The sequence below is a fragment of the Serpula lacrymans genome (genome assembly GCF_000218685.1).
Source record: "Serpula lacrymans var. lacrymans S7.9 unplaced genomic scaffold SERLAscaffold_4, whole genome shotgun sequence".
NCBI classification, from domain to species: domain Eukaryota; kingdom Fungi; phylum Basidiomycota; class Agaricomycetes; order Boletales; family Serpulaceae; genus Serpula; species Serpula lacrymans.
The window spans coordinates 2,219,963-2,246,066 of record NW_006763293.1 but is presented as its reverse complement, the minus strand read 5'-3'; the positions used below and the strand labels follow the sequence as shown (position 1 = coordinate 2,246,066).

The 26,104-nt window shown below is 46.9% G+C and overlaps 8 protein-coding genes across 8 annotated transcripts; 4 read left to right on the top strand and 4 right to left on the bottom strand.

Annotated features, from left to right (window-relative positions):
• Nucleotides 1-67: 67 nt before the first annotated feature.
• On the top strand, nt 68-1,483 carry SERLADRAFT_360402 (uncharacterized protein; the record flags this gene model as incomplete). The annotated part of the gene is made up of 7 exons (XM_007315856.1): nt 68-185; nt 241-449; nt 508-584; nt 636-816; nt 869-960; nt 1,014-1,372; nt 1,429-1,483. Coding segments are annotated over 7 exons (1,089 nt in total), but the record flags the coding sequence as incomplete, so codon positions are not given.
• A 434-nt stretch (nt 1,484-1,917) lies between these two features.
• On the bottom strand, nt 1,918-5,457 carry SERLADRAFT_447045 (uncharacterized protein; the record flags this gene model as incomplete). The annotated part of the gene is made up of 17 exons (XM_007315855.1): nt 1,918-2,010; nt 2,072-2,225; nt 2,281-2,376; nt 2,427-2,537; nt 2,586-2,949; nt 3,004-3,132; nt 3,182-3,412; nt 3,465-3,539; nt 3,592-3,851; nt 3,913-4,016; nt 4,068-4,088; nt 4,137-4,244; nt 4,301-4,457; nt 4,514-4,697; nt 4,746-4,921; nt 4,977-5,080; nt 5,130-5,457. The coding sequence occupies 13 exons, from the start codon at nt 5,411-5,413 to the stop codon at nt 2,845-2,847; spliced, it is 1,938 nt and encodes a 645-aa protein (XP_007315917.1).
• Nucleotides 5,458-5,922: 465 nt separating this feature from the next.
• SERLADRAFT_461938 (uncharacterized protein) lies at nt 5,923-8,864 on the bottom strand (the record flags this gene model as incomplete). The annotated part of the gene is made up of 7 exons (XM_007315854.1): nt 5,923-6,425; nt 6,486-7,120; nt 7,172-7,368; nt 8,069-8,126; nt 8,188-8,603; nt 8,655-8,762; nt 8,823-8,864. 7 exons carry the CDS (start codon nt 8,854-8,856, stop codon nt 6,083-6,085), a joined length of 1,791 nt encoding a protein of 596 aa, XP_007315916.1.
• Nucleotides 8,865-12,054: 3,190 nt separating this feature from the next.
• SERLADRAFT_414074 (uncharacterized protein) lies at nt 12,055-12,990 on the top strand (the record flags this gene model as incomplete). The annotated part of the gene is made up of 6 exons (XM_007315853.1): nt 12,055-12,096; nt 12,160-12,252; nt 12,332-12,373; nt 12,433-12,455; nt 12,516-12,658; nt 12,718-12,990. 5 exons carry the CDS (start codon nt 12,207-12,209, stop codon nt 12,893-12,895), a joined length of 432 nt encoding a protein of 143 aa, XP_007315915.1.
• Nucleotides 12,991-14,912: 1,922 nt separating this feature from the next.
• On the bottom strand, nt 14,913-16,342 carry SERLADRAFT_461931 (glycoside hydrolase family 18 protein; the record flags this gene model as incomplete). The annotated part of the gene is made up of 3 exons (XM_007315852.1): nt 14,913-15,686; nt 15,748-16,085; nt 16,141-16,342. The coding sequence occupies 3 exons, from the start codon at nt 16,326-16,328 to the stop codon at nt 15,124-15,126; spliced, it is 1,089 nt and encodes a 362-aa protein (XP_007315914.1).
• Nucleotides 16,343-18,530: 2,188 nt separating this feature from the next.
• Nucleotides 18,531-19,190, top strand: SERLADRAFT_435588 (uncharacterized protein; the record flags this gene model as incomplete). The annotated part of the gene is made up of 1 exon (XM_007315851.1): nt 18,531-19,190. The coding sequence occupies one exon, from the start codon at nt 18,531-18,533 to the stop codon at nt 19,188-19,190; it is 660 nt and encodes a 219-aa protein (XP_007315913.1).
• Nucleotides 19,191-20,517: 1,327 nt separating this feature from the next.
• On the bottom strand, nt 20,518-22,122 carry SERLADRAFT_461929 (uncharacterized protein; the record flags this gene model as incomplete). The annotated part of the gene is made up of 5 exons (XM_007315850.1): nt 20,518-20,685; nt 20,763-21,441; nt 21,496-21,523; nt 21,588-21,894; nt 21,969-22,122. 4 exons carry the CDS (start codon nt 22,044-22,046, stop codon nt 20,841-20,843), a joined length of 1,014 nt encoding a protein of 337 aa, XP_007315912.1.
• Nucleotides 22,123-23,460: 1,338 nt separating this feature from the next.
• Nucleotides 23,461-25,392, top strand: SERLADRAFT_461926 (uncharacterized protein; the record flags this gene model as incomplete). Its single annotated transcript, XM_007315849.1, has 6 exons — nt 23,461-23,917; nt 23,993-24,061; nt 24,116-24,293; nt 24,346-24,702; nt 24,758-25,116; nt 25,191-25,392. One exon carries the CDS (start codon nt 23,501-23,503, stop codon nt 23,792-23,794), a length of 294 nt encoding a protein of 97 aa, XP_007315911.1.
• Nucleotides 25,393-26,104: the final 712 nt, after the last annotated feature.

Here is a 26,104-nt window from a genome sequence, read left to right as displayed (position 1 = left end):
GGATATGCAATTCAGATTAGATCATTTCGGGGTCTATTATGGGACCCCTTGCTTAATTTCTTCACTCATGAAGTACGTTGCCTTGCTCAGCGGTGGAAAGGATAGCTGCTATAATCTTTTGCATTGTCACAAGAATGGACACGAACTTGTAGCTGCAGCATCTTTGTCACCGGAAACAGGAAAAGGTCCGGCAGCAGTCATTAGTTTTGGGACACTGCTTGAATGCTACCTATCGAATAGAAGAAATAGATTCATACTTGTACCAAACTGTGGGACAGGATGCCATCGAGTTTGTCGCACGAGCCCTTGAAGTACCACTCTATAGGAAAATTATCACTGGAGCTGCCATTGAGCAAGGATCAGAATATGGAGGGCGTAGTGCTAAGGATGGGGGAGGCATAGAAGGAGATGAAACCGAAGATCTGTATAATTTGCTCTCTGATGTCAAAGTATGTGTATGTTTTAGTCAATTATATTCTAACTCGTTTTTAAATATCTGGGGGGTAGTCGCATCATCCGGATGTACTAGGTGTTTCTGTTGGCGCAATTCTTTCAAATTACCAACGGGTCAGAGTAGAACATGTGTAAGTGCTTCCACATTTCTGCTTGGGCTTACTTAGAGATGTCTGGAACAGATGTCGTCGCCTCTCGTTAACTCCACTGTGTTATCTTTGGCAAAGAGACCAAGCAGAACTCCTCACTGAGATGATCGAAGCGGGAATGGAGGCCATCCTCATCAAGGTTGCAGGTATAGGACTTACCCCGATGCACCTGGGAAAAACTCTTGCAGAAATGCAGCCAACATTAGTGAAATTGGTATGTCTACATACCCTGACCGAATTTATTTTTTTATCCAAAATAATGATAGAATACATTATATGGTTCTCATATATGTGGGGAAGGGGGGGAATATGAGACCCTGACTCTTGACTGTCCCCTTTTCAAACATCGTATTGTGTTGTGAGTGGATAGTTGTCCGTTTGGTTTTATTTATTCAATACTATGCTTTCCAGAACTGAAACAGAAACCGTCACCCATTCTGATAGTGGTTTTGCCACAGTAGCATTTCTCCGTATCAAAGGTACTACTTTGGAAAGAAAGGAGGAGAATATATCATTCGACCTTCAAGTGCCTTCTCTGTTGACCCACAAATTCGAGGTCATTAGCGTCCCTAATCGCACATCCCAAGCTAACAGTACACATACTATGGATGGATTGAACGATTTCCCTTTGCCTTCCTACTCTTCTGGTGCAGAAAGCAGATCACTGGGATCATGGGTCGCGGTGACCAATGTGCATAGGAAACTCATAGATATAATGGGTGAATTATCTATTGAAGATGAAGTTTCGGAATGCTTTCATCAGTTGCAAGGTAAAGCCATTATCGCGTATTCAAGTTATGATTCACTAACAGTGTACCCTTCAAAGACTGCTTAGCAGCTCACTCCCTTACTCTTTCTCATAGTGCCAATATCAACATATTTCTGTCGTCTATGGATTTATTCCCTCGCGTGAATGTTGTATATGCCAAGTTCTTTGGAAGCAGTCCACCGTCCCGCGCGTGTGTTGCTGTAGATCTCCCAGCTCCACTCCGTGTCAAACTCGATTGTTTAGCATATGCAGAACGCGTGCCATCCGACCGTCAAGCTTTACATGTACAAAGCATGAGCTACTGGGCACCTGCTAATATTGGACCCTACTCACAAGCTATAATGGTATGTTCAAATGCTAACATCACACTGTACTTCTCTTATCAATTCCACTGTGTAGGCCAATGAGCGTATATTTATATCCGGGCAGATCGGGCTTATACCAAGCAGCCTCGCTCTACCATCCCCTCCTACGATAGATCTCGAAATTGCACTATGTTTTCAACATGCCGAACGTGTGGCAACTGCTTTCAAAGCTACAACTGGTGGATGGGACGGATCTACTCAAGCTGCTTTATTCTGGTTGGCCAATTCGAACGACGTTGAGCTTGTAAAGCGAGCCTACAAAACTTATTACAAGGTTCGGTGTCATTTTTTCTCTAGTCTGCAGGGATAGTGGAAGGAACTCAAGGAATTCACAGCACTGTCGTGTGCCTGCACTATTCTTAGTAGTGAAATCGTTACCCAAGGGTGCATTAGTAGAAAAGCAAGATTTACTACACAGTGGTCGCTGTCTAGTAGAGGATGAAGACGGCGAGCAGACAATGGAAGCACAGACCCCTCTTGTAGAATCAGGTTCGAGACCCATCCTCTGACATTGATGCACCAATCTGAATCTGATTTGATATAGGTGACATGCATGATCAAGAAAATATGATTCACTGGGAGGTCTCACGTTTCGAGAACACAAAATCAGGAGGATCATGCGGTATTATTTTCGTAAAGGGTAAATGCCACAGGATATTTGAGTCACTGTGGTCTGATGTATCATTATAGGTGACCATACTTCGATGTCATCGCAGCTCAAGATGATTCCTTCTCTCGGTCATTTGTGGTCACGCACGTTATCGATTCGATTATTCTATAGCTCCTCAGGTGGCAATTCATGTACGTCTGATGACGTTTTACAGAATGCAAATTCTGATACGTTCACAGGGTTATCGATGGTCCAGAATATCTTTGGTTCAGATGTCGTACCGCCTATCAGTCCTATACCGTGCCGACTGATATGCAGCCAAGACACGAACAATTGGGATTATGCACTATGTATTTTCCATGATTAGAACTAGAGGGAAGACTATAAGAACTGGACAACGATATACTGGCCCCATAAAGAATAGAAAAGTGTGTTACAAAAGCTTCCAGTCCATCCAAGTGATTCCATATGATGACACACGAATAACCGTGAAGATTATTATGGGGCAGACTCTGCTTTTAATTCTTTCAGTATGACAAGCTGTCTTCTCATTCCTTTCTCCGTTCTCGTCAGTGGTACCATACGAGAAATCAATGCACCAATCTAATCTATAGCTTCAATAAACCCATACCAGGACAATAGGGAAAATAGTCTTACCAGCGTACAGAAGCCACCAAATCGAAGAACCCACGCTACGCCATTTCTGCCGAGGTACGTGTCGTGATTGGTGGGATCTTGACTAGACTCATCAACGATACGGAAAATTACGCTGGATACCACGGCCACCTGTGATGATCATGAAAAAAAAATCAACCCTCTGATTGATAGCACTCACAACGAACTGCGGCATCACTATGGCCAAATTATGAATACCTAGTATAGTGCCTCCAGCTGTGGGGGTGGACTCGACTTCCGCTTCGGTGTTTTGACTATCATACCCATCAACGGAGCGTTGAATCAAAGGGTCAGTCTCAGAAACAGAAGGAGCTGATGTAGAGATCGCCCGAACTTGAGAATTAGGAGAAGTAATTTCATCAGGAGGTGTACTGTCTAGTTCTTTCAAAAACTAGGCGAAAGTTGTTACAATGAGAGCAGACATCGCCGCAAGAAACACTTACCTCCATAATAATCGCGAAGGGTACCCAGCAAGCTACAGCCCAGCAGATACCGATGAGACTTATTGCGGCGGTGGCCTAAAATACATATGTCAGTCCTTTTCGAGGCGAGTTGATCAAACATTCGCACCTGAGGGACAGTGCTGATGAAGAAAGTAGAAAATGTGATAACAGTGAATAGGATCAAGGCACCAGTCCATATGTCACGCAAAAAAATAGGCGACCTAGGCAGCCTGAAGGTTTTGCCATGTCGTGTTGCCTCTTCTTGCCAGTGGCGTATATGGGCTCTAAGTCGGGTGAAATCCTCTTCTTCGTTATCACCTTCCCGGGGTAGTAATCGGCGATCACGACGAGCTAGGTGTGGTAGTAGTGTTCCGGCAGCGACAGCAACTAGAAAGAAAAAAAATCAGAATGTGGGTGAATTTTTTAAAAAAAAATGCATCTGATCCACCTAAACTGTATAACAACAGTGCAAATTCGCCTCGTCTGGTCGCGACATCCTTATCAGGTTCTACTCCATTTTGGTATGCCATTATTTGACCTATGTATGTTGTCCTAGATATAAAGGTGAATTATACAAGATAAAATACGAGTGGATAAACTTGCGCGTAAAAAAGGAAGGGAAACCTACAACGCAGTGAGCATGCATGTCCATGATAATCGTAGTGTACATACCATCCCATGAAAGCGAAGACCTGTACAAAACATACACGACGGATAGGTTTGGGAAGCTTGACCACAGCATTGTATATGTTTTGGAGGACGTCGTACAGTTTGCTTTGGCTATTTGGACTTAGATCGACGCCTCTTTGGAAAACAAGATGGCAGACATTACTCACCTCCCTTTTTTAAGATCCCGAGACTCTTTCTCCTCATGACAGAAGCATGTTATCCATACGGTGACGGTCAGAACAATCATGGTCACCACACAGAATTTCCGAAATTGATCACCACCCAACAAGCGAAGCAGGGGTAGCTGTGCCAGAGGAAGATATCCTTAAGTTTGACAAACCTGTTAACGTACGCCACGAAGTGCGAACTCCCATACACACCAAAACCATAGCCAATTATGTTTCCAGCATGGGCCATTCTTCCATGCCATGCATTACCAGCATTGAGCTGGTCGGGAGGGGTAATATCAAGCAGAAGGTTGCGGAGAGAAGCTTGCAATGCGTTGAGAGCAAAGTCTAGCAAATAGAAGAAGAAAATAGCCAAGCCAATGGCTGTGTTTGCTGCCTAGTACAAGGTGAATGGAAGTGCCACTAGGGCGGATGCACGAGTTACCTGCTTTGCCCTTTGAGGGTCCCAGTCACCCGCTCCTACAGCAAATAGATCCACGAAAAAAGCGGCAATACTTTGACAGTATGCCAGCCCTAATGTCGAGACGCCTAAGACAATAGTAGACAGTATAACCCAATACCTCCGCCGATATTTGGAGGTCGAAGAATCAGAGATAGCACCTTGGGAATGTGCATATGCATGGTGTTTGTCATGTTGCCACTATCTGCGACGTACCTATTAGAGGCTGAGCAATGAGCCCACTCAACGGGCCAGCCAACCACACAAGACTTGTTAGCTGTTCTGATATACCGAGAGAAAGCAAGAAGGGAGTTCCGTATCTTTGAAAATGAGTAAGCACTATATTGACGATCAAGTTTAAGACTATACCCCAATTCTACGGTCCACGCAACCTGAGCTCCCGCCATTGATATACTCAGCGTGATAAGGTTCCAAGTGGTAAGCCGTGTCTTCCCTAGCTCTGTGCTCGACTGAGCCTGCTTCGAAACATAGACTGTATCCTGAGAGTGCTGATCTGCATCGACATCGTCCAAAGTACTGTCATGTAGGCCTTGAGGTTGTCCAGAGCCCGTACGTTGCCTATGTCTTGTGGAAGGCCATGTCATCTGGGTTGTCGGGTCAGGGTCTGCATCTGTATTTACAGGAAATGTCATAGTAAACGGGAGACAAGATTACAGGTTTGAACGGCGTGGTCGTCTATCAACCAAGTACAGGAGGGCAAGCAGCCTTATGTAGTTCGAAGCTGAATACAGAATCCGAATAGCGAAACTCGGCATCCTCCGCCCTGATCACCGCACGCGGGATGACTCAACATTCAACGCCGATCACCTCACCCACACAGTCAAGACAAAAGTCAGGATAGTTGATAGCGTAGCAAACAACAGAGCAGGGTTATATACAAACATGGGTAGTACAAGATGGTCAACGTTCGTTGTACAACAACACTACTTGGTCGTATCAATCACAATTACTCGTACTTCACACATCAGGAAAATGGTGAGGTGCTGATATTACCAGGCGGAGTTTATAATCCGTCCCAAGTCTTGCATCCGACTGTCAGGTCATATCTATGATTATAATATGGGAGTCAGATTGATGTAGTTGTATCAGCTTGTATACACTACTGGCACTGTTGGGTAGTCGGATAAAATAGTATAATTACCATGCGAGCTTATCTAGCCTTCTAATATACAACCAGTTTGCTAGTCTGCCTCTGTGATTATCGGTGTGATATATGTGTGCATTGATCCCACCGGCAGATACTTGCAATTTAACAGACAAAGATGTCATAGCATAAAAAACTCGTAAGTCAACATTATTTCCTAATCAAAATTCCCGTCACTCTCATCATTGAGGCCGTAGACCTGCAATCCATCATCTTGATCTCCCTCTTCTGAAGGCAAGTCGGAGGAGGTTGATTGAGAATCTTCACTCACTGATGAGGCTCGGCCCTCATATTCATGGTTTTCTGCATCCGAACCAAGCAAACCCGGGGCTTCAGGTGCATGATTGGAAACTTCATCTGCAGGATCTGTGACTGTTGCTGCGGCGATTTCATCTGGTATTCCACAGGGCGGCTCAGTATTTCCTCGTGAGTGTTTAGCGTACAAGTGGCCAGGAGCATAGCCATAATAATAGCGCATCATGATGTCACGGTCAACAAACCTGTAGATTATTATTGTTAGATGTTTAGCCTTGCATAGTGAATCAAAAAATGTTGCTCACCTATTCACATAGTATGTCTTCCAGTCTGCCAAGTCTTTCGCAGAGAGTGATGTACCAATCCTATGTGGATGCAAAGGCCCTTCTGAAAATCGGGGGATAACATGACAGCTACAAAGTATATCAGCTGGATCTACAAAGCCAAATGCATCTTGGTGGTCAGTGGGCAGGAACTGAAATGGATCAAGCTGATGACGATGCCAGCCAGTATTGCAGTCACTGTCTCTGAGAGGCTCATACCATCTAACCCAGAGAAACTCCATGCAGTGAGCTTGGTAGTCGTAACTTCCAGGTCCAGCATAAATAACATTTGCATGGTATATTCCTAGGACCCTTGCATATAAGAATAGATGGCCAGATTCTATAGTTTGGTCAGAGAGCATCATAATACTGTTGTGTGATGTGTTTATGTTCACTACGTCCTGCGCCCGTCGAATGTCATAGGTTGTATAGTTGAGGCGGATGATGTTGTGGTGGTAGATACAATTATTATGGAAAATGATGTAGCTTCCATCTAATGTGTTATCTCCCGCAAAAGTGCCCGTTTCACTGCTTGTAGCGGCAGGCTTGTTTTGGTCTGTGAGGAGAGCTACCTTCAGTCGTGGAAGAAGGTGCGCTCGGAGTTTAGTCAAAAACTCCTGCACATTGGTGTCACATGTGGTAGATATAGACATAATATATGTATTTACCTTGATAGCGGGGTTGCCTATTCGTTTCTGTAAGAATCCCTGGATGTCAATAGAATGGTTCTGTGCCTTTCCGATATGGTGATGGGTTTCAGGTGAAGCGGGGATGTTCTCATCTAGATGCTGTCTACTCAGCAATTTAAGATGGATTTTTTGGAGCCGAGCCTGACATCGTTCAATCTTTGTAATTTGCTTGATAAATGTAAGGACCATTTCATTATTTTCCTATCTTCGTTATGTCTTGGTTCTCGAACGCTTTTCCTATTACGCCTCTGGCTCTAGGGCTAGAGGTATCGTTTGCTGTTCTACTTCTCATAGCCCTCACAGGCTTTCTTAACCATCGTTACCATTTTATATCACAGATCAGAGACTGGGTATCGCTCCCAGCCAGCCAGCACACTGGGTAGGGACTGGTAGTAGGCATCTCGCCAACCAGCTCCAAGCCCTAGTAAAGCCTGGTAATACTAATAACGCCTTATCTAGGATCGTACCTCATCATGAGGATACGGTTCCTGACCACGCGTGACAACCCTCTATTATTAGTACAAATCTCTCACCTGCTGATTAATCAAGTCAGAAGTTGTACGATAGTTACTCTCCCTTTTTCTTACTGGTTGATTAATTCCTCAGACCACTTTTGTATATTCTCCTTTCGGTCTGAGGAACGAACAGTTCCCTATATAAAGCCGTACCTATTCATGTATGGCTCCTTAGTTTTCTATTACTGAATTTACCCGCTTTACTCCTCAACAAGAACCTTTGAAGCTTACCTCTCAAAGTCCTCTACTCGCTATATTTACTAGCGTCTGTCGACCTCAAGCTCATTGAACCCTTACTCCCTGCAAGTGCAGAAGGAGACAGGTTTAGTTTTTGTTATAGTTTATCGTTGCCTCACAATAAACACCTTTTTGCTTGTACAGGAATAAGGTGCTTTTGGTGTGCGGTGTTCAAGTTCACCCTACCCAATATTTGTGAACTTGCAGTATTTGCAGTATTATAATAGGAAACATTTGACTCACAATTTGTGTGGAATATGAATCTGCCGTGCCTAGTCTTCTAATGGTGGCAGCATAGTCACCAAGGGCATGAACTTTGTATGTGTTGAGATTCAATGCTTTTGGTTGTTGAGCGTTGTTATTTGACAGTGGTGCACGTGCATTACTACTACTTGATTGCTGCTTGGCCTGGCGTCGGTTTTGGTCATCAATTTCACGTTGAAGCTCCTTGGTGTTGAAAGCGGGACATGTTTCCTGCTGAAATTTGCAAAGTTGGTGTCCGAGCAATGTTGTAGCTTGATCAAGGAATTCCAAAGTTTCATCGCTGTGCATTTGCAGCTTCGCAAGGCCATGCCACTGTGCCATAATAAATAGCAGGTTGAGTATGTTTTTATTATGCGGCTCAGGTAGGAGGCCCTCAAAAGCTGGTATAGCACACTGGAGCGCCATAAGTAATGCTTTGAAAAGAGAAAGTACAAATGTCTATACCCGTAAGAGGTCTTCATAATCATTGGCTGCCATCTTCTTCATTTTGGACGAGTTTGTTTGTTGAGAACCTTCGGATTGTGTCTTGTCCGAATGGTGGTATGTTTCGGTACCTAGCATTATATATACCAGCACATTAGCTTCTGAAAAGTCAAATAGAATAACTGGCATGCCTTTGATCCAGTTCATGAACCGATCCTTCACCATGTGACTCCAAAATGCGAACGAGATGAATGAATATTGCTTTCCAGACACCCAGTTCGACTTCATGCAGAATATCAACGACAAAAAGAGAGTAAATGTTGACTCCAAGGGGTGTAAGCACAGCCGAAAATGCATTCTAGAATGAAAATACCATTTGAGTGAAGTCTAATAAAACTAAGTGAAACTCAGCCGCTGCCCGAGAGGCTATAGAAACGACTATATAATTTACCTAAGTGAAACTACAATAGATGTTAGTTTAAGGTGATCTCTAACAAATGTAATGTAACATACCTCAGCCGCTGCCCGAGAGGCTATAGAAACGACTGAGGTATTCCTATACTAAACCCCCTACTACTTATAGTCGGAGGTGCTACTCGCTACAGTATAATGACTCCTAGGAGTACAATTGTGCTCCTAGGAGAACAATGGTGACTCCATGGAGTGGTGGCTATGCTCCATGGAGAACAATGGCTGCTTTGGCAGAGACCGGGTTTATCCGGTTTTGTCAACTACCTGTTGTGATGACCTAGTTATCAATAATTAAAACAGCCCTAAGTCCTTCCAAACAAAGGCCAGCCTGTGTGAGTAAGTACCCGGGCCACTACCTAGTCAGTTTTGGCAACTCTGAGTGCAGTCACTGCAGCCTACATACACTTGTATTCAAGTTCTCTCGGTCACGAGCTACCAGGTGTAACCAGTCATATCAGCACTGACATTGATTGTATATCTTGCCGTGATAGAGTCTACGCTATAATTCTATAAATCTGATCGAAGGTAACAATACTAAACAGACATATAAGGTCTTGGATATATTATTGATCTTATTGAGGAGGCCGACTTCACAATGTATATCAGCCATATATATATTGTGCCGTTTGTATTAGAGCTAACCAGACATACAAGCTCTTGTAAACGGGACCAAAACTATTGTAGTTCTTGTGTTAATTACAATTCTTATAATGGCTTACAATCATAGATCAGATTTTCACCAATTTCCTGATGCAGTACTTATCGTATTGACGTTGCAGATGAGCCTCGTCTATGACTTCCAGGTGGAGGATCTGTATTAGGCGCGGGCTTCGAGAGAATATTGAAGGGTAATCGACGACCTATCGACGTCGTAGCAGTGCTGACAGAGTTTCCCGGTTTAACAGGTGGCTCTGGAAACTGAGCATATCGGCTCGGAGGGCCTGTAAAGTTTTCTGGCTCCTCAATAAGTCTTTCCCCGTATCGAGGCGAGTCAAACGAGGAGGTTCGGCTGACAATGGGTGTAGGTGAGAGTGAGGGTTGGATAGGACGAGCGGTTGTAGGATTGGTGCCAGAGCGATTCCGTAATGCCTCCGGATGGAGTGAATCTGCTGTGACTATGGCTGGAGGAGGGGTGCTTCTTAACTGAGCTGCAGAGAATGAAGGCCGCAGACGCCGGCGAGGAGTTGTCGATCCCGTTATTGCGATTGACGTCAAGGCAGTGATGTCATCCCCGTTTGCTGATGGACCTGCAGATGCAAAGTTCAAACCATTCTGCGACTTGTTATCCGTCGATGATGTTCCCGCGCTTCCACTCCGATTCCGTCTCATATATTTCTCCATAGCATCAGCATCTCGCTCGCGCATCCGGTTAACGATAGGCGATAGTGAAGACAAGCCTGCCCCTGGCGTGACAGCACTAGCGGGCGTTGTTTGTGATGGCCCGGGTGAAGGTACGGAAAATGTACCTGTACTACTTGCCGATGAAATATTATCAGATCTTCCGGAAGGTTGGGGATGACTGTAAGAGTTGGAAGGGGTAGGTCGTGCCTGTGAAGTCGATGACGACGCCGATAATGACGAACTAGTCGCTTGCCCGGGACCTAAACCCACACTGTCCATGTCCCCACTATCCGACGTGGCAGTAGTTCTACTACCCCCTGAGCCACTCCGCACCCGGACTGCACTTCGTCCCATGTCGCGTGCTTTCAGGACTAAAGGGGGTGGCACATCCATCGAGGATGCCTTTCCCCATTCATTTCCTCTTGCTGCGGCCTGAGCAAATACTAATCGACGACTCTTCTTATTATTCTCGAATTGCGACCGTGCACTGTCTTGCAATGTGTCCTTCGTACTCATCCTTGAGTGCGGCCGCTATGAGCTATGGAAGGGCAATCTGAAGAATGTTTTCACTTACGAATATGCATAATCGGATGCAGTAAAACCCTCGTTGTTTCGTGCAGAAAATTGGCAGCCCCTTTCTATTAAGAGTTGCACCACCTATACCATGCCATAATGAGTGACGTCTAGACAGTCTGGCAGTATACCTACTGGTATGTGTCCCCACGAGCTCGCACTGCCCATCCATCAGTTGGTAATACTGTCCGCACATGACTTTAAGATACTTACTAATGTAGTGGTGTGTTTCCCTTATTATCAGACAAATCATAGTCGGCGCCCAAGTCACACAGCATCTAAAGAAGCAAGGATAAAATAAGCCAAGACTCGAGACAGGCCTAGAAGTATGACATACGCGAACGAGCTCCTCGTTGCCCTTCAATGCCGCCATGTGTAAAGCGGTTTTCCCGTGTACATTCGACCAATCGAGTATCCATGTGTAACGGTCGTAATAGAGCCTAGCCATTCGTAGTGCTGCACTCATCAGGTCTGCCTCGGATGGTCCAGGAGCGTAAGGGTTGTGAGGAGGTGGTTTGAAGTCGGACAAGAGCATGAGAATGGTATTATTGTCAGAGTCCTAAGGAAAAAGCGAATTAGAGCGCGTGTTGTCTCGAAACTTGAGCATCAGATGGAGGCAAGTACCCGACTAAGCTCCTCGTCATCATGTCCGGCAGTTAAGAGAAACTCGAATGTCTCTTCATGACCTAGTACAGCCGCCCAAGCTAGTGAAGTAAACCGTCTTGGAGCAGGGTCGGGGTTCCGCATGTCAGTTCTTTGAATCAGCCTCTTCACGAGAAAGAGGTTGTTTTCTGCATAAAGAACGTGAGGCCACACTTGAAGAACAGCCAGAAAGCCATACCTTTAACTGCTCTTCGCAGTCTTGCGGTAGCATCTTTTTCTGCCATAGAAAAAGATGACGAGGCCAAATGAAAGGAAGAACCGGGATAGCGCGGAGGACAAGTATTTAAAGTAGTTGAGCAGGTCACCAGGAGAACAATTACTGGGTAAATCAATCACGTGGTGGAGATTGTATTCTCTCAGCCAATCGCAGCCCTCATTCACTTTTCATTTACAACTCCCAAGTGCGGCAATTCTATAGTAAGCATTCTCAGCTTGCTTTAATCGTTTCCGGTGTTTCACAAAGGGGCTTTCTTTCTCAAGGGTCGCATTTCACCATCAAGATATCCCATTTGTAACATTGTATCACTATGCCAAAGGTCGTTTCACGTTCAGCGGTCTCCTCATCCACTGACGGTGAGTTGTCGGCTTTGATTTCCCGCCGACTTCGTTAATACCTGACATCCCCAATCACAATATTTTTGCTGTGTCGTAGCCCAGCCAACCGAATCCTCCGCTGCTGCCCTCAAAGTCTACTGTGAGTCTATAATCTTCCACTATTCGCTTTATCCGGGTCTTTCCCTCACATTCCCTCAGATTGTCTCTGCGGAGAGTTCATCGTACGACTTTTTGGCCCGCAGTCGAGAAACACCGTTCTAATTCTGGCTTTGCCCCCATAGCTGGTCATAGATAAGAGTCTTGCAACCCTTCCTAGGCGCAAGACAGATGGAGCAATCATCATACGGTCTCAGGATAGTGACGCCGGCAAAGCGATAGTTTTTAAATTGAATGCCAATCCCATTGATCCTGTGCTCTTGGAAAGGTACGCTGCCGCTCACACCTTTGATCTAGCCATTTTGCATGACAGCTCGAGCATTTCAGAAAAGGAGGACACGAGCGACAGTACAGGTTTTCGTGCCCGCGCTGTCAACTATTGGTCGGGTATCAGTCTACACCACCACCTGTCAAAACAGGACCCTATCTATATATTTACAGTGGGGCCCTTACACAAACGCAAGGTCAAGTACCTCATGATGCTTTTGACGGCGAGAATGCATAATCTTCCTAAAACACATAGCATTGCACATCTTCATATCTTACATCTGCCATATCACCGATTGGATCTCAATAAACAAGGGACATTGATGCATAACTGAAATATAATTTTAAAGGCTGTACAAAAGACATAAATGCAGTACAAGCTAAGGATCCCATCACAACCCGTAGAAAATACAAAAACCTGGCAATTGCGGTCATGTCAGCTAAGTTTTGAGAAACGAGTTGAATAGACACGGAAAAGGTACGGCTCAGCTACCGTTGTAGAAAGAACTCTCCGCACAAGTGTTGAAACACAAGTGCTCATACAGTGTGAATAAATCAAGTCATCACCACCGCACCAAAGAAAGATTGATAAAGTAAAACCCAAAAACTCACCATAACTCGACCATCGAGGTAGTTTTCCGAGCAATCCTGCATGAAGTAGAGAGACGCGTATGTGTCTGCCTACAGCGCGTGAAGAAAATTTATACGAGCTAAGATTTGTACTTGTTTGATTCACAAGTGAATACCAAAGCTCACCAAACAAAACCGCGAAAAAAGAGCCAGCCACAGCTCATATTTGCATTTGTTAGTTTCGCAAGCCCTTGCCAAATGTTGTTGGTGTCCATATCGGGCCTCTCATTACTCTCATTGTTCGCCAAACAACGCCCGCTTGAGGGCCTCGAGAACCAGATTGCGTTACTCCAAAATTACCTGTTATGGTATGTTTCCATGGCTCTCGCTTGGTAACCAGGCGACAGCCCACGACGACGCCGATTTGTGCAGGTTCTTGTGGGTCCCGGTAGGTGTTCACGACAATACCTACTAAATAAGGGTATTTTGAGTGGATAGCACTTGCCTCGTTTTCCTCGATTGGGTTGTCGTCCTGTCACCAACCTGCCTGCTGGCGTAGTACTTAAGCAACGCGAATTTCGACATGAAGTCCATCACCAACAGCAGCCCTATCAAGCCTTGCACACTTCGAGAACTACTATCTCATCTCATCACTTGCACTCTCAACGCTACTACCCTTCACCTCACACAAACCACTAGCAATGTCTTTCACCACCATCGACACCACCTTCACCCTCTTCCCCACCTCCCCAGCTTCACCCAACGCATTCGCACTCTTCGGGCAGTCACCCCGTGAGCAGCATATCATGTACGAGGACCTTCGTCAAGTCCTCGGTTCTACTAACGGTCGCACTGGCAATGCCCAGAAAAAGCGCACTCGTGCCTCTGGCTCACTCAAGTCGGGCTTGAAGAAATTTTTGGGAGCTTAGAGGGGTTAAGCAGACGCAGAAAGATGCCTTACAGGCTCTTTCGTTACCAATCATGCTGCATTCTGGGGGATAACTATAGAGGCGAAGCATAAGGGAGCTAGGATGATGGGATATTATATCATCGGCAGCTCAAACCATACACCCTATCTATCACTCAACTCTTGAGTCAGCATCACCTCTACCCTGCTCTTGCATCGCTACTCGAGCCAGTCGGAACGTACACATACCACTTCCCCGACTGCGGCCTTTGCGCCATTACCTCAAACCCTGGGCACGTCGCCAAAAGGGCCTAGTACACCCTGCCGCTGCCAAACGCTTTAGTTTCATCCAGCCATAAATCCAACGCACTGGATTGAGCGCCAACCCAACACCGTTTTGTCAAGGGGGGGTCCGTGAAAGGGATGGGAAAGAAGTATAGAAGGACTGGAAAGTTTCTTGCTTTCATAGAAGGAGTACTACGTTACTTTTATTACTTAGTCAGGATGGTACGAGGACTGGCGCCTGCGTATTACAAAAATTTTATGCGTTTTTTTTCGCTATCTGTTTTCGTTCGATGAGCGCCTGATCTCCAGAGGTTTTTCGTAAAAATGTGACCAATCGATAATACCAAATCCTGCTCGCAACCGAGTCCCAGTTTGTCCGAGTCGCAAGTGAAGAGAGGGTGGAGGGATCTCGATCGAGGCATAGCCGAGAGAGCCATGCTAAGCCGGCAAGTTACAAAGTGCCGTCATATCATTCTCAGGTTTCGCTTGGTAGAGGAAACAGATTGCATTGCGGTGTGATCTCCAACTTGGTGTATAACAACATGTTATCCTACCCACGCGCCCAAACGGCAGGAGCAATACAAGGGAACCCGTATGGGAAGCAAATAGCTATTCATGATTCAAAAACATCCAAACGACGCCCATCGACAAGAGCACGAGCTGTGCATCATGATAAACCCAACCCAACCCAACCTGTTATCAAATCACACCACGCCCATAGCCGTCCTCACGGTATTTACCAAATCCCACTGGGACGTATCGCCATGCACATCAAACAGGTTGACTCCGCCCATCCCCATGTCCTTCACCCACTTTGCTTTGATCGCCAACGACTGGGGATCGTCGTAAGGGATAGTCTGGGCTGCTGAAGCAGAAGTGAGGAAAGGTGTCGCGGAACAAGCGTCCCATTGGCGGGTGAAGCCACTACTGGGGTTCACCGCGAAAGAGCCATCTGCGTTTCGTGTGAGGATGTTCTCAGAAACGAGGCTGCGGAACTGGATCTGGCCACTGTCATCTGCAGGCGTAGCCGCAAAACGGCGAGAAAGTTGGTGGAGAGAGCGTACGGGCTGAGATTCTGATCGTTCGCGAAGCGCTGTGGCAGAAGACGAGATCACGTATCCATAAGAGGGGAGACCAAGGACCAGTTGGTCGGCGGGAAACCCAGCATTCGTCCAAGCATTGTAAGCGGCCACAGCATTTGCCTTTGGTTGCCTCGAGCTTTTGCAGCTGTCGTACAGAGGCGCGTTTGGACCAGGGGGTGAAGCAGCTAACGCAATTGGTAGCGTGTTATTCGACGACACCATAGATAACGATGAACATGGTCTTACTTTCATAAGTATCGTAATTCATTATAAGTACCCAGTTCAACACTTTGGCAAAGTCGGATACGTTGGTCAGGGGCTTGCCATCAGGGCCCGCCAAAACCTCAGTTTGAACTGCAGCTGTGATGAGGGCCAATGGAGGTAGGGCCTGCCGAAGCAACTGCAAGAATTGAAGCATGTCTTGACTGTCCGCGGGACTTACTGCATTGGAACCTTCGCCTTGTTGGCCGGGATATTCCCAATCGATGTCGATGCCGTCGAGGTCATATTGCTTGTAAGTTTGGAGAATGTTGTTGACGAATATCTGTCTGTTTGCTGCAGTCGAGACGGCTGTAGAGAAGTGTCTGCGTAACGTGTATCAGTCATTCTGAAGAAGTATATGACGCGTCAAAGACTAGCCCGCTTCCTGTCCATCCGCCTATACTGAGTTTCGCCTTCTTGCCTGCAGCATGTGCAGCCTTGACTACTCTTGCAAGTAAACCCGGAGCGCCGGTGGTGTCCCAGTCGAGCCCATAGTTGGCATTAGGCAAAGCAAAAGCAAAATCGACGACGTCGAATTTGGAGTAATCGACCTGTTCGGGAGACATCACGTCGCTCGCCCAATCGGGATAATAGGTCATAACAAGTGGCAGTTTGATAGCAGTTCCTGCAGCAGGATTTGATAATGATGGCGTGGTGCTAGTAGAAGGTGGTATGAGGGTGTCAACTAGGTCACGTTGGGACAGACTTTCGCGCGATGCAAGATTGGATATATTCCCAGGCGTGGATGGATGAGACAGATCAGAAGGGTCACCAGTGTTGATAGTAGTATCGTGAGGAGATCGTAAAGCCACATTGGATATTGACGTCCTAGGGTAATGACCATGTTGATGGCCATGACGGAGCTGGGATTTGAAAGGAGAGTGAACTTGGTGCGAAGGAGCGGAAAGGGTAAAGACCGGAAGGAGTGCCAGTAAGACAAAAGAAGAGCCCAACATGATGCCAAGTTCACACAGGATGATGCGAATGAAGAGTAAAGGAGGGAATGCGATACCAAAAAAAAAATATGACAACCACCAGGGTATGAGTGACTAAATTGCAAGTGCCAGCCGCCAGAAGAAAGAATTGAGTAAGCCATTGCAGAAATGGAGAAGATAAGGACAGGAGGGCTAGTTTCAAACTGATATCGCCAAAATGGAGCTAGGAGGCTGACATACGCTGTCAATGTCAAGTCAGACCACTAGACGTCCACAGCAGTTTGGGTATAGCACACGGAGACCACAGACAGTAAAGGGATGTGACATGCTGATCTAGGGCTGGAGAGAAAAATATGGATCGTCGCCATTTCAAAGGAGCATGTGGAGAGAATGAGTAGTAGTGTATGTGGGTGCTGTAGTAACGTTTTCGCAGTCGATGAGCTGACGTCTGTGGGATCTAAACAAAAAATGACCTAGCTCGCGGAGACTATAAACGAAGAGGTTACAAATGATGAAAAGACGCTGGCATTACACAATTCCGTTGAGCGCCCCACGAAGAGAAGAGCTCGAAATTCCAAGTGTGGCCAGGACTTGAAGAACCTGCGGTTCGAGGTGGGGACCGGAAGATAAGGCTACAGACCACTCGAAGCAAAAGTGGGCTAGTGTGGACAGAGGTGATGGAACTGGGACAGATGGTGACTGGCCATGCGCTGATCGTATATCCGGAACTGGGTGATTTATGAAGGATATACGTCAAAAGTTGCGTGAAAGGTACGAGCATCAAGGCGCAAAGCAACGTCCACAAGCCTTTTACGGTTACTTGAGGCAGATATTGGGGGTATGTGTAACGAATTGAGAGCAAGCTTCGAGTTCTTTTACGAATGCTGGGACGTACGTCCTCCAGTTTGATGCATGTTCCGTGAGACACCGAGTCGGAATTGAAGCTTCTTGAAGGTGGATAAGGGAATAGAAGGAGCGCAATGCATCTATATCTATCATGACCGTTCGAGTGGATGAATACTGGTATATGACATGGTGGATCCATTGGTTGCTGGCCGTGCAGGAGCATATGAGGACAGCGAAAAAAGATGTTCTCGATCATCAGCGTCAATGAGAAGGCTGAATTGACAGGTGTATAGGTGAGGATCCATCAGTGATGCACGAGCCAAAAGCAGAGTACAATAGGTCGATGAATTGGATGTTAATGTATCTCAAAACGGCGAGCAGAGAAAAAAAGGGTTAGATATCGACCAGCGATGGGAAGGGGGCGGTGACTTGAAACCAGCATACTGCTGCTCGGGTCTCGAGAGTTAAGGGATGGATTATCTGCGCATGGCAGTGTGATATGTTACTTATGGGCACACGTATATCTCCGAGTCTGTTTTGTTTCATCCCGAATATGTCACGCCTCATGTCCCCAGCGAGAAAAAATATTTAAATATCGTATGTCGGCCCCCTACTGATATGGGTGGACTGTAGGATGGCAACTGGTGGGCTGACTGACGCTGGGTGAAGCGCACGAGACAGGCTGAACGCGCTCAGAGAAGAGAGGCAATGCCCGGTGTACCAGTCAGTGGCACCGCCACATAGCCATCGGGCAGAAGAGACCATATAAGGCAACCGCAAACGCTAAATGTTGCATAACGCGTTTAATGTAACTTTGACTTATTTTCACCCATTTAGGAACAATAACGAACATGCAACCGGTGTCCTTTAGCTTGTCAAATCCTTCACCCGCATCCCTCGGCCCCTCGTGTGTCATTTTACACCTATAAATCATCCCCCCTTGACTCCAACAATGCATTTTACTTTCCCCCTCCTCCATAACTTCTCATGTCCTTTGCTCGTCCTCACTCCCCTCCTCCCCCAATGCCGTCCCCAAAGCTCACTCCAACCCCCCTGCCATCGCCACCTCCCTTCACCCCCAAACAGTCACGCTCCCGTCTCATTGTCCCCGCTCAGCATTCCCCACCAATCCCTCCCAGCCTCATTGGCTCACCGCTCCTGAAGAAGACCCTTAACTATTCTCGCTCACACGACAGTCTTCACGGCAGAGCAAGGACGAGTCCGTTCGACGAGGACGATGAGTTTGGCGCGCGCAAGACACGGACTGCGAGAAGGACTGCATCCACTTCCTCATTTTCCCTACCCCCACCAGCGCGCTCCGTACACATCGTGAAACGGAACGGTACAAACTCCCCGTACCGCTCCCCTCCTCCTAGCCCCGCAATCGCATCACCCCCTCCTCCTGTTCCCCCTATTCCGTCCTTCGTTCTCAGCTCTGCAGAGAATTATAAGAAACCAGTCCTCCATCCTCAGCCAAAGCGTTCCACAAACTCGAGCATCCTCGAGCTCTACATCAACCGCTCAGCCGACGTTCACTCGCCTATGTCTAGGAAGCGATGTGTGTCATCTCCCCGTGATGGCGGTGCTATGACTTGTATGCAATTCTTTACCATCCATAACTCGCCCCAAAAGAGCTGTCAAGTATGATTGTGGACGTTGTTGCGCTGGTGACGCTGTTTGGCGAGCGAGCGCCCTGGCTGTGCGGACAGCAGTAATCACTCCTTACGACATATGCGTTCAGACATAGGCGGCATCGGGGTTTTTCAAGTTGCGACCTACTGCGGTCGAATCGTCGATTCTTTTGTGCCATTACTGTATTCTGCACATAATCCTTCTTACCGGACTTTCCCAACGACAAACACTTTATTTATGACTTTCTGTCATGCCTCTTCGCTTCGCCCGATTCCTCGGCCCATTCACTTTCATATTCATTGTCGTTCGGCTTTCTTTCGCTGTGTTAAAATATACGCATGTATAATCATATCACTCGCATTCACATGCCCGAACGTTCTACCAGACATGTTTACTTTACCCATCTTCCTTCCCTCTAATCACCTTTCACTAGCTTACTTACAGCATTGTTGCTCATCACCTAGTAGTCATCTTCGTCCTCTTTCAGCCCCATTTGTACTCAGTAGGTACAAGTAGCAATTGCAAAGCCAAACGTAGAAACGCGTCGGGTAAATCTGCATTTTAAACTTTTCGAGGCATGAAACGCGTTGGAAGAAGTTCCTAGAAGTACCCGGCGAAGAAGCCCTCATGCAGGCGACGAGAAGCTCAAAGTTCTGTCAATAGCAGCAATCACATTCCATCACGAGCCTGTTCAAGCTGTAAGAACGGTGGATCATATGATCGTCACTGCTACACGTAGCGTTAGACATCTTTGAACGAAAACATCATAGTATGATCTGAGCAGGAACTGAGTTATTGTTTGTCAACAATTCTTAGTACAGTGAGCCGTTTCATCTACTTTTGGCTAGGTTGGACCGGCACTGGCGGACGTGCAGAGCCTCGTATGTCGTGCTAGCGATAGCTCCTTAGTCCTTCGCCATACGATAGAGCAACTTGAAGGTCATATGAGTATACGAGTAATCACGCAACCTCTAGCGCGCTGGCTGATAAGGCGTGTGCGGAATTATGCCAAATAAGTGAGACTCGCGTCTGTGGCGGGTTCCGTTGGACACTAGTACTTGTTCGTACTGAGTGCAGCATGCAGCATAAAGGCAGCCAATGCGGACATTGTCACATACTGTATCAAGTTGTTTTGTAATCGCCGTCGCGCCCCAATTGATCGTGACTGACCGGTGAAAAAGTAAAAGAGCGAAATGAGGGTTTTTTGACATGTCCCGAATAAGTTGGTAAGTGTGAACGAGGGGACGGCCGTGCTGCTGTGCGCGCTGCCAGCCGGAATTAATGTTGCAGTACTGATCGATGATCTCTTGGATGCCGAATAATGTTCATCTATTACATGCGGAAGCCGTCAAAGTTCGTGAATGATGAATAGCCATACCTAGAGCTACAGCGGTAAAAACATCAACCTGATACGTGACAAGCACAGTGCAGACTTGGAGATACACAATAATTATGAATACGGATTGGGTTCATAGCAATACGACAACGATCATAGACGTAAGAATACAAGCTGTGGTGGCACAGAAACAGAGACACAAACAGTTAGCTAGCGATACAATTGGGACAAAGTTCAACGAATAACCGTACCGGGTACATTAAAAATAACCTGGAAATTTTGTCTTTTTGTTGAAAACCACATGTAATGATCACAGATAACTTCAATACTCAAAGTCCCATTCTCTCCGCTAACGTCCGATCACCGTTCCCATATGAATGACCATTGAAGCCTCGTCCTCTGCGACCACCTCCGCCACCTGCGTTACGTCGTGAAAAGCGATCGCGATCTCTGTCTCTGTCTCTGTCTCGTTCTCTATCGCGCTCCCTTGCGTGGTCTTTATCACGTTCGCGCTCACGCTCACGCTCCCTATCGACAGGAGAACGTGGCCTCGTACGCGCATCTTCATCGATCTCCATCTTTACATTGTGGCTGGATTTTGCACGTCCTTCTGAAGACATTACTCGTGGAGAGCGAGAACGTTCAGGCTCTCTCGAGACGCTTTGTCGTGACGAGTGTGGGACGTGAGGTTTCGATGTGGGGAGCGACACGTTGGAACGTGCAGGCGAGATTTGAGGCTCTGATAGTCGTGGCTTCTTGTGTGCTCTGGGTCCTGTGGGAGGTAGCCTCTGTGCACCATTGCCTATTGACGGTGCACGTGTTGATCCTTGGTATGATTTACGAGAGGCTGGGGCATAGGAATTAGATATATTGGCATTGTTCTGGCGAATTGAGGTTTGGAAGCTTTCATAGGATTTATCTAGCTCAGAGCTATAGATAAGTTGTTAGATATGTGTTACACTTCGGGTTGCACAGGTGACGTACGAAAGCGAAACGATGACTTGATGCGATTCTGAGTTATTTGGAATGCGTCAAATGGAAAAACGGAAAACGATAGCGTGCCCTGAATGACATACCTCGCAAAGCTCCTTCAAGCCTATCGACTACCCGCCGAAGACCACGAACTTCCTCCTTCAGCTTACCCGTCTCTCCGTGTTTTAGAAGCTCGTAAAGCTCATCGTTCTCTTCCTGAAGAAGACGTACTCGCTGTGTAAGCGCCGTGTTCACCGTACCCGAACTCGACGGTGCATTCCCACTGCTAGAAGCGGCCCTGTTGATGTGCGGTAGTAAGACAGATACCAGGGCAGGCGGGAGCGTGACTGGGTTCGCTGTTGGCGGATCAGGTTGAACAGACAAATACCGACGTAGACGTGCTACCTCGTCCTTACCGTACCAAAGCGCCATTAGCCCCATGATGCACGACAAATCGACACTAAAACCAAGCAAAAAGCCCTTACCGTGAGTTCAGCGACCTGCGCGTCTCGTTGTCTCACAAATGTTTCGAGCTCAATTTCTCTTGATGATGGCAGGCTCATGGCTGCGAGGGCGTTGGGAGGGAGGAATCCACCAGCGGACGGTCTGTTAGGGTACCGTTGGTGGGTGTCAGCGCGCAAGACCCATCGTGCGCCTCTTCGACGCGGAGTCGAGATCACATGCCGTAACAGCGGGTGGCGTCTGCTGCGTGTCTGCCACCCTTTTCCCTGTTTCCTTGTGTTTCTCGTATCCTCTAGGAGGCTCGTGAATTTTAGATGTGCATAATGTGTTACTTTTTTCTACGGTAAGAAGGGTGCAGTAATATTTCTTCTATAATTTCTGATGTAGCATTGGTTCTAGTACGAGACACGCAGCCGGCGCTTCTTGTTACTCATCTCACCTTGATCCCTACCCAAGTAACTCGTAATTCTTCTGCTTGAATTTCTCGCAGAGAATGCACTCACAGATGGAACAGTCACTGGTTCTGGACGGTAGTACGGGTGACTATGCCGTCTGCGAATGCAAAAAAAAATTTGGAAGGACGGTGGAAGAACAATGTTCCGCGAAGATGACCTCTGATGTGAAAAAAATCACGGCAGTGACAACCAGGTCGTGAAGCAAAGGGACATGCGTATTTGTATAGGGCACTTACAGATTTTTGGTTTGCTTCAGAAGTCCAGCGAGTTCCGACTATCGCTCTTGTACAGCATGGCTCGAAACGAGGCTCGTTACAGAAAGCGGCCACTATCATACAAGACAAACTCACGTAGATATCAGCACAAACTAATTATGCTATCCAAGCGCAGTTTTACAATGCAAGGCGGTACGAGTTCGTGGTTCGAAAATGGCCTGCAATCCTCGACCGGCCGCTCGCCGAACATCGATAATTTCAAGATCCGGTACAGGGATGGCTCATAATCCCAGCCTCACCAACCAGGAGGCAAAAGCGAGGCAGCAATATACTCATCGTCGACGTGCCGGGCAGCAAGTGACTCGTGACTGGTGGTGCTGGCGCCGTATTTTCCAAGGCAGCGCATATAGCCATTCAAATCATCCTTTCTGTGCGACTTCGCGTCTTGTACCTGATCGATCTTGGGAGGTAATGTTCAGGAGATATCGCTCGTATGCTTGGAAATTAATATGCTATTTGTGGGCCTCGAAGGCACTTGCGGACTAGCTTCACTGGGTAATCTAACCTCCGGAGGCTAATAGTTAGTTTATTATTCCTCATGACCCGAAAATTGCTCACCTGACTCGGAACTGAAGGCCATGAAAATATATAGCATTTTAGGACGGGAAGTCAAGCTTGCACGTCATCGTTGGGACCATGGTCGGCCCAGCAGACCGAGGCTTCGAGGAACTCCGATCCACAACGAACACAGTATACCGAGACTGGTCATCTGTCTATAGTATAAATCTGGAATCGAGATTAGCTCAGAGCTCAGTTCATTGAGCACTTCGGCTTTTTTTTGTGGCTCGGATACGAACCTTTTGTGCCGTTCATCCATCCATCGCAATGTGGACATGGCGACGGAATCGTATCTGCTTGCTTTCTCCGCGTGCGGGAAGACTTCCACCAACTGAAGCAAAGAAAACAAAGTTCGAAACGGGGTTGCCTCGTCGTTTCATGCTGATTTCTGATTGTCAACACACATCGTCACCAGGCAGCGCATCGAAGGGTGGTTGCTGTCACCTGGTTTACAGCAGTTCCAGGCCCCAGGCTGCGTATTTTTATTTCGTCCAAATCCGTATGCATAGTGGTCACCCTGCAGTTGTACCTGCATCAATATTAAGGATCCACGGCCGTTAACTATGGGGGAAATTTGCAATACGGAAATATATTTACGAGACGACATGGCCAAACCGGGTTCAAAAAAAAAACAAGTATAAGTAGCGCAGAACACAGGGTCACTTACTCTGTGTACTTTTCGTGGCAAGTAGTTTTCATGCACAACGAACTACCAGCCGCAGAGTGACAATTATGTTGACTTCAGTTATCATCATGCAGGCTTGCCAGTAAAATAATAACGTTTTCCTGTCCTGGTGTATTCACGCTAGAGGTGGCGTTTTCAGAAAGTTATGTGCTGTAACTGCAACATGGAATATTTAAGCTTACTTGTTTTGCCTTTAGTCTACCCAAAGGACAACCCACATTCGAGTTGACGCAATCGGCCACAACTGGGGTAGACAACTCGAGTTTTCGCACATTCACACGGGCGCTCGGGCTCCTACGAATCACAGCACTCTCCAAAGGCACGACCAGAATTTCTCCGACAACTACACACGGTAATTCATGCCTTCCCTCCGAGGTTGTGCCTGTCACTGCTGATTAAACGTTTTGTGCTGATAGAGTGCGAGCAGCGACAGATTGCGTCTAATATTCCCATCCACGACGTCGACGCCCCTTACAACCATCAGCATAGTCCTTTCAAGCCTTGTGGCATTTTTTATGCCCGAAGTATCGATCAAGGCGTTCTGGTGGGGAGCCAAGAGTCTTCCGCTGCCCTCGCAGACACTTTCGCGTACCTAGTGCATTCTTTGCATGGACCCACGTTGGTAGTTCCTGGAATGGATCTGGTATTCTGGATCCCTGTTTCTCAATACTGTCGTGTCATTATTATCGTGGTGCTTTGGGTACTCGGTCATTCAATAGGACTTCTCAGGCGTGTCAGAAGGGGTAGAAAAGTAGCGATAAATAGCGATGAGAGAGGGCAAAAAGTGCGTAGGCCAGTGACTAGTTGAGTGCATCAAGTCATTGATTGTTATTCTGCAGGTTGTGAATTACTTAGACAAGCGGTGGGGGAACAGTATGGCATCATGCTAAGGGACGCGTACCCCGCTACCGGCGGGGCCACATACCCCAAGCTGTACCTGATCGGCTTGATATGGTCTGCCCAAGACCCGACGTTCGTATATGCGGGGATAATTCCCCGCTACAATCATGAGCTTTAGGCTATGCGCCCATCGCAAATTTGACCAATATGGTTCTTGGAAGTGATCAAGATAATCTTCAAGCTGAATAATATTGTATTATATTGAACGATATAGCGATAAAAAAAAAGAAGTCAAGCTTCGCATCAGACGGGAGGGCCATGTAGTACGTAGCCGCTTTTTGATCGAGACTAACATGGGGTAAGTCAGTCATGGGCCACTCAGTCAAGTATGGGCCTGTGTCAGCTGATCGACGCCTGACTTTATCCCCAGCGTTATCGTTATCAGACATCGATCTACCGGATGTCGAGTATGAACTGTATCTGGCGCTAAGGTCCGAATTTAGCTTGGTCGTGTTAGTGTTAGTGCGACGCTCACCCTCATATCCCGCTAACTAGCCCACACTGTCGTACTGAAATTATCCTTAAATTAGCCAGATAGACCAGTATGCTAACGAATACAGCACTTTGGAGTATCTCGACGACTTTGCGATTGCGATATGCCGCGGCAGCGCACGGCATTGATGCTATTGTTTATTGTTTGGCAAAAGCTTTGAGAGCAAATAGTGATCAATATCACGTCATGCGTTCACGTGAGCTGCCTTGTGTTCTGCTAACATTTTGTGCTTGTCGGCCTCCGGACAGCAGAGCCTCGAGTGTCTGTTCCCGTGCTAGTAAGTGACCTCAGTTTCGTATGCATATCTTGTGCCAGCGATGGATAATCCTTCTTTTCCAGGTCCTATCACTTTTTGATCCCATATTGACTTCAAGGTACCGTTGGCAGTACGTCTGGGTACACGTTCCCACAATTATGGGTAACGTACACGCGACTGCACACAACCATAATCGTCCTTTCTATGTTGAGCCTGTGCTCTACCTTGCATATGATTTTTTCACCGTGCTATTTTTGACAAGCTTGGCCCCTATTGGTTTGTCGGTGACAGACGCAAAACGGTGTGACCTCCCTCGGAGGTCAGCTGCCCTCCGGACCGACACGTTGCGTCATTTAGCCATCTGGAATTTCTCGAAAGAATCTAGCATCATTGTCATGTCTGGCAGTAATCTGTGCAATTATGGTCATGAATCGCCTGGAGCTGAGCAATATGTGCGTGTTTTAGGACATTCCCTACGCCCAAATATAGCGTTCGACAGATCAGCCACGATACTAATATGTCATCATCACGGGTTTA